The 5,878-nt window shown below is 38.3% G+C and overlaps 1 protein-coding gene across 1 annotated transcript; it reads right to left on the reverse strand.

The window, feature by feature from the left end:
- Positions 1 to 274: 274 nt before the first annotated feature.
- On the reverse strand, positions 275 to 1,193 carry LOC120563451 (cystatin-B-like). The gene is made up of 3 exons (XM_039807617.1): positions 1,060 to 1,193; positions 875 to 976; positions 275 to 582 (listed from the first exon to the last, which is right to left on the reverse strand). The coding sequence occupies exons 1-3, from the start codon at positions 1,129 to 1,131 to the stop codon at positions 418 to 420; spliced, it is 339 nt and encodes a 112-aa protein (XP_039663551.1). The 5' UTR covers positions 1,132 to 1,193; the 3' UTR covers positions 275 to 417.
- Positions 1,194 to 5,878: the final 4,685 nt, after the last annotated feature.

Genomic DNA, 5,878 nt, shown 5'->3' on the forward strand with positions numbered 1-5,878 from the left:
ATTTTATTATTTTTAATGGCAACAACTAATCACATCTGTGGTCTGTGGATTCTATAAACTTAATTAAAACACCTAAAATTCATTAATTTAAGAACGTTGTATGGAATCGTTCATGTTATTTTTGGGCATTTAAGTTGAAAGAAACCATATTTATATGTATAGAAGTTTAGAAAATGGGTCAAATTTGACGCAAGGACAACATGAGGGTTAAGAAAACTCCCAGTGTCAGGAAAATCAATTCTAATAAACAATCAATAAGTCACAAACTCTGTAGGATAGTGGCAGAATATTTATTTGGGGTTAAAAGACATTGCATTCCACCAAATCTCTTCATCTCTCAGCGTTAATACATTCAAAATCAATGTTAAATCATTTCAGAATAAAGAAGCAGAAGATTTGAACATGAGACTGCAGCCTTTAAATATGTTTCTGTTGAATCTGGTTCTGGGATTGGTCAATAGGTTGGAGGGGGCTGTCTTTGGTCTGATGACTCTTTACATTAGTCAGAGAAACCTTTCCTCCGTTACACGGAAGGGCTCGGAAGACTATCAGATGAATGTAGTTCGCTCCTCCAACATGAACCTGTAAGAACAACAGAGGGAAATTAGACGTCTAAACACATGGATTCATGTTGATCTGGTGTTGTTGAGGAATTAAGATGTGGTTAACACACACAGACACACACACACACTCACACACACACACACACACACACACACACACACACACACACACACACACACACAGACCTGCCATGGTTCAACTGCACACACACACACGCACACACACACACAAACACACACACACCTAACACCTGCCATGGTTCAACATCATGTCACTAATAATTCAACCTGTTTATTAAAGACATATTTACCTTGATAAGGAAGTTGGTTCCTGCCACAACTTGACTCCTGTATTTAACTGCTTTGAATTCCACATAATTTGCTCCTGTCTTTTTCTCCACTTGGGTCTTCACCTGTGTATGAAGGAAATAAATCTGATGTAAATTCAGAGCTTGGGTGTGGAGATTATGAAGAATGAAGGTAGATATAAACTCACCTGATGACAAAGATCCTGTGTTTCCTTAGTGGCGTCCGTTATCGCACCGTATGCTCCGACTATGGTTGCCATTGTGTCGAGGTCTGTTGAAGTTAACAGAGAAGTCAACTGTCTGCTCTCACGTGTCTCAACTGTTTATCACATACAGCATCTACTGTATTTATAGAGAGTAACCCCCCCCCCCCCAGAGAGCTACCCCTGACAGGTGGTTCCCCTGCATGTTGGGAGGAGCTGTATGAGTAACAACAACCCTTTTGTTCAGTAATGTCATGTTACTAAGTTAACACACACACACACACACACACACACACATACACACACACACCCTTTCAGTACATTCAGTCTAATCCTAGCATCGTTTATCACAAATTTCAAATTAATTCAACAATGACTTTGATAAATTTTTCAATGACTTTGAACAATAAACTAACCTTTAAAACTCAGTTCTTGTGTAAGTTTTAACAACTGTGGGAAAGGGCGTGTCCACACCTGCTAAAGATTGATAATGTCCTTGGCAGGAGTTTAAGAACATGGTATTATTATTTTAAAATAACAGCTTAACTTGAACACACACACTCATACACACACACACAGACACAGACACACACACATACACACACACACACACACACACACACAAACACACACACACACACACACACACACACTCCTACACTCACACACACACACAAACACATACACACTTTTATTACATTCAGTCTAATCCTAGCATCATTTATCACAGAATTTCAATGAATAATTTCATAATGACAGCATGAACTTTCTTCATGTTACTTTCCTGGTTTCAAACTTGTTTCATAAAAATCAGTTATTGTGTAAGTTTTAATAATTGTGGGAAAGGGTGTGTTCACTTTAGTAGAAACCACTCCTGCTGAAGAATATGTGTTCTTGTCAGGACTTTAAGGAAGAAATTTCTATTTAAAAAAACAGCTTAACTTGAACACAAACACACACACAAATAAACACACACAGACACACACACACACATACAAAGACACATACAAACACACACACACCACACACACACACACACAGACACACAACAAATCTGTTAACCCTTGTGTTGTCTGTCCCTCGATCATCAAGCACCTTTTAATTTTTCTGGGTCAAAGTTAAAATTAAAACTTTTAATATTTTTTTGAGACGTTTTTTGTAATTTCTTCCATGTTTTTGTCACTTTTTTAAATGTTTTTTCGATTTTTTCGGCGCTTTTTGACCTTTTTGTTGGTTTTCCTCTACTTTACAAAAGCTTTTTCTGACATTTTTGTCACTTTTTTCAAAATTCTTTTATCAATTTCTTTTAATCAAATTGAATAAAACACCCAAATTCAATGAAAGCAGTGAACTGATCATTTATTTAACTTGTGAAGAGTGTTGTAGGGAACCATCCACATGATGTTTTTGTATAATTTGATTGAAAGAAAACCAAATTTCTGATAGAGAAACTTTTTGAAAATGGATCAAATTTGACCCGAGGACATCAGGAGGGTTAAAACGATGTCTGTGAGTTCTGAGTTTAAAGTCAGAATTCAGATTTGTTTTCCCTCAGAACTCAAACACAAACACACACACACATCTGCCCCCCCCACAGCGAGGGAGAGCTAATCACTCAACCAAATCCTGACTGGTTGCTGTCCTGGCTCCTATATGGTGGAACCAGATCCCTATTGACATCAGGATGGCTGAAAGCCATCACATCTTCCACCGAAGGCTAAAAACACATCTCTTCAGACTACACCTCGGATAACCATGAAGGAAAAAAAAAATATATATATATATATATATATATATATATGAATATATACATTTACTGTATATACTGTATATTTCTAGAAGCTGCACTTTCATATGGCTCTTTGCTTATTTAAAGCTAATATTCTGGCACTTACTACTTGTTGTCTGGAGTTTGAACCTTCAGGGTTGAAAGCACTTAATTGGAAGTCGCTTTGGATAAAAGCCTCAGCTAAATGACATAGAGGTGGTGGTGGGGGAGAGAAGGATGTTAGCCAAACTGACATCCATCATGGACAACACCTCTCACCCCCTACATGACACTGTGGGGTCCCTGAGCAGCTCCTTCAGCAGCAGACTGATACACCCCCGGTGTAAGAAGGAGAGGTACCGCAGGTCCTTCATCCCGGCCGCTGTCAGACTCTACAACACCTACACCACCCGATAATTGTTGTAGTTTTTTTATTTTTATTTTTTTCGGGTCCTGTCTCAATCACCCACCACTCAGCATGGCTCTATGTATATATTTCTTATTATCTGTATTTATATTTTTCCATCTGTATTTATATCTTTTCCATTCCAAGTACTTACCTTTTCAATATTATTTATATTATGGTCACACTTAAATATAAATATAATTTATATTATGGTTAATTACTTTCGCTGTTATGTAATTACATATTTTTCAATCTAATTTCACGTCAATTACTTATTTACATTACAGTATTTTTTTTGCACTATGGCCACCTCACTTTACTTAAATACTTTTTATATAATGCCACTTTACATTCATTCAGTGTTTTTCTTTTTTTTGCTCATTGTCTGTTGTTTGCCTGTTTGTTTGTTCGGTTGTTTGTTGGTGTGTTTTTATTGTGGAAAAACTGCTGCTGTAATAAGTGAATTTCCCCATTGTGGGATAAATAAAGTATTATCTAATGTAATGTAATGTAATACAGATACAAACACAGACACACACACACACACACACACACATACACACACACACAGAAAAATACAGAGACACACACACACACATACACACACACACACAGAAAAATACAGAGACACACACACACACACACACACACACACACACACAGAAAAATACAGAGACACACACACACACATACACACACACACACACAGAAAAATACAGAGACACACACACACACACACACACACACACACACACAGAAAAATACAGAGACACACACACAGACACACATACACACACACACAGAAAAATACAGAGACACACACACAGACACACATACACACACACACAGAAAAATACAGAGACACACACACACACATACACACAAACACACACACAGAAAAATACAGAGACACACACACACACACACACACACACACACACACAGAAAAATACAGAGACACACACACACACACATACACACACACACAGTGGGGGGATGGTACAGACCAAGTTTGAAGTCCATCGGATGAAATCTCTAGGAGGAGTTCGTTAAAGTATAGCACCTTGACTTTTAGGGCTACTTCCTGTTGCCACTAGGGGGCGCTATGACTTTAAGTAAATATCGGCCGTTATTTGTCCTCAGGGTTGGACTCTTATGAATCCTGAAAAGTTTCGAGCCAGCTGGTCAATGAACTCTCGAGTTACACCCACTTCCTGTTTCGGCGGCGAAACGCACAGAATGGCCGCCCCGCCACGGCCACGCCCTATGACGAAAAGTTTTTCTTTTTACAACTTTTCATCTTTAACATCTTAAGATGACACAGACCGAGTTTGAAGTTGATCGGATGAAATCTCTAGGAGGAGTTCGTTAAAGTACGACATGTGGAAATGGCCAAAATCGCACAAATTTCGAACTTTGAAATCAAAATGGCGGACTTCCTGTTGGGTTTAGGGTATGGCTCTAATGACGTTTTTTGTACATCTTGACATGTTACATACGTGTACCAAGTTTCGTGAGTCTATGATAAACGCACTGCAGGGGCAAAAAAATTTTAACTTTCTAGGGGGCGCTAGCGAGCCATTTTTGTGCGCCTATTCCCGAAACACTTAAAATACGTAAGTTTTCACCAGACTTGATGCGACCGCCAAATTTTGTGAGTTTTTGAATATGTTAAGGCCCTCAAAAAGCCAATTCATTTGACAGGAAAATAATAATAGAAAGAAAGAAACAATAATTCCTTCAGTTTCAATAGGGCCTTCGCCGCTGTCGGTGCTCGGGCCCTAATAAAGCGACCAAAACTGCCTGCCAACTGACAGACGAACTGACAATGGCTTTCTTATTTAGGTTTAAATAAAAGGTAATGTGGTGGATAAACATTCGTAAAACGTTTTCTCATAACATTTCAAAGCCGCGATCAAAATACAGAACATCACAGAAATATACAAAATAACATTTTGATAAATAAACCTAAAAAAATACCTGCCTGCACATTAATTCTTAAAGACCTTCACCGTCCACAACATTCACTGGCCTCATAAACTCTGCAATTTTGTCCCTGATTTCTCTTTTCCTTTTCTCGGACAATGGCGGTCTCAAATCTAGCTTTCTTTGAGTTAGTTTTGGCGCAGCTCCGGTAGCCTACTTCTACTACTACTACTTCTACTACTACTACTACTACTACTACTACTACTACTACTACTACTGCTACTACTACTACTACTGCTACTACTACTACTACTACTACTACTACTGCTACTACTACTACTAGATGAGCTGCTGTTGTCAGTCTGATACTGTGGGTGGATCTAGAAAAAAGACAAACATATTTTAAGTCCCAAAATATGATATTGCTATTCGTAAATTAAAAGCGCCATTATATATGAAAGAGTGAACCGTCTTTATTGGTAATAAACTTACCCGTTTTAAATGGAAAGCCATGTTTGTTGTTGACGAGTGGTAGGACATGAGCTGTTGGCACAACATTTCAAAGTGCATCCACACTTTAGATTTTCTTTTTCCAGACATTGTTAAGTAACGTTAATCCCGGCCGCCAAGATGCTCCTTGTCTGTCACGGATCAGGGAAAGTGAAACTTGAATCTGTCACAGGGGTGGTTGGATTTTACACTTA

Source organism: Perca fluviatilis, chromosome 8 (genome assembly GCF_010015445.1).
Source record: "Perca fluviatilis chromosome 8, GENO_Pfluv_1.0, whole genome shotgun sequence".
NCBI lineage: Eukaryota > Metazoa > Chordata > Actinopteri > Perciformes > Percidae > Perca > Perca fluviatilis.

Coding starts and splice junctions, on each gene's coding strand:
- LOC120563451 (XM_039807617.1), bottom strand. CDS start 1,131: ATGGCAACCATAGTCGGAGCATACGGTGCGATAACGGACGCCACTAAG. Junction 977..1,059: donor CACAGGATCTTTGTCATCAG/GTGAGTTTATAT, acceptor CTTCATACACAG/GTGAAGACCCAAGTGGAGAA. Junction 583..874: donor GAACCAACTTCCTTATCAAG/GTAAATATGTCT, acceptor TTGTTCTTACAG/GTTCATGTTGGAGGAGCGAA.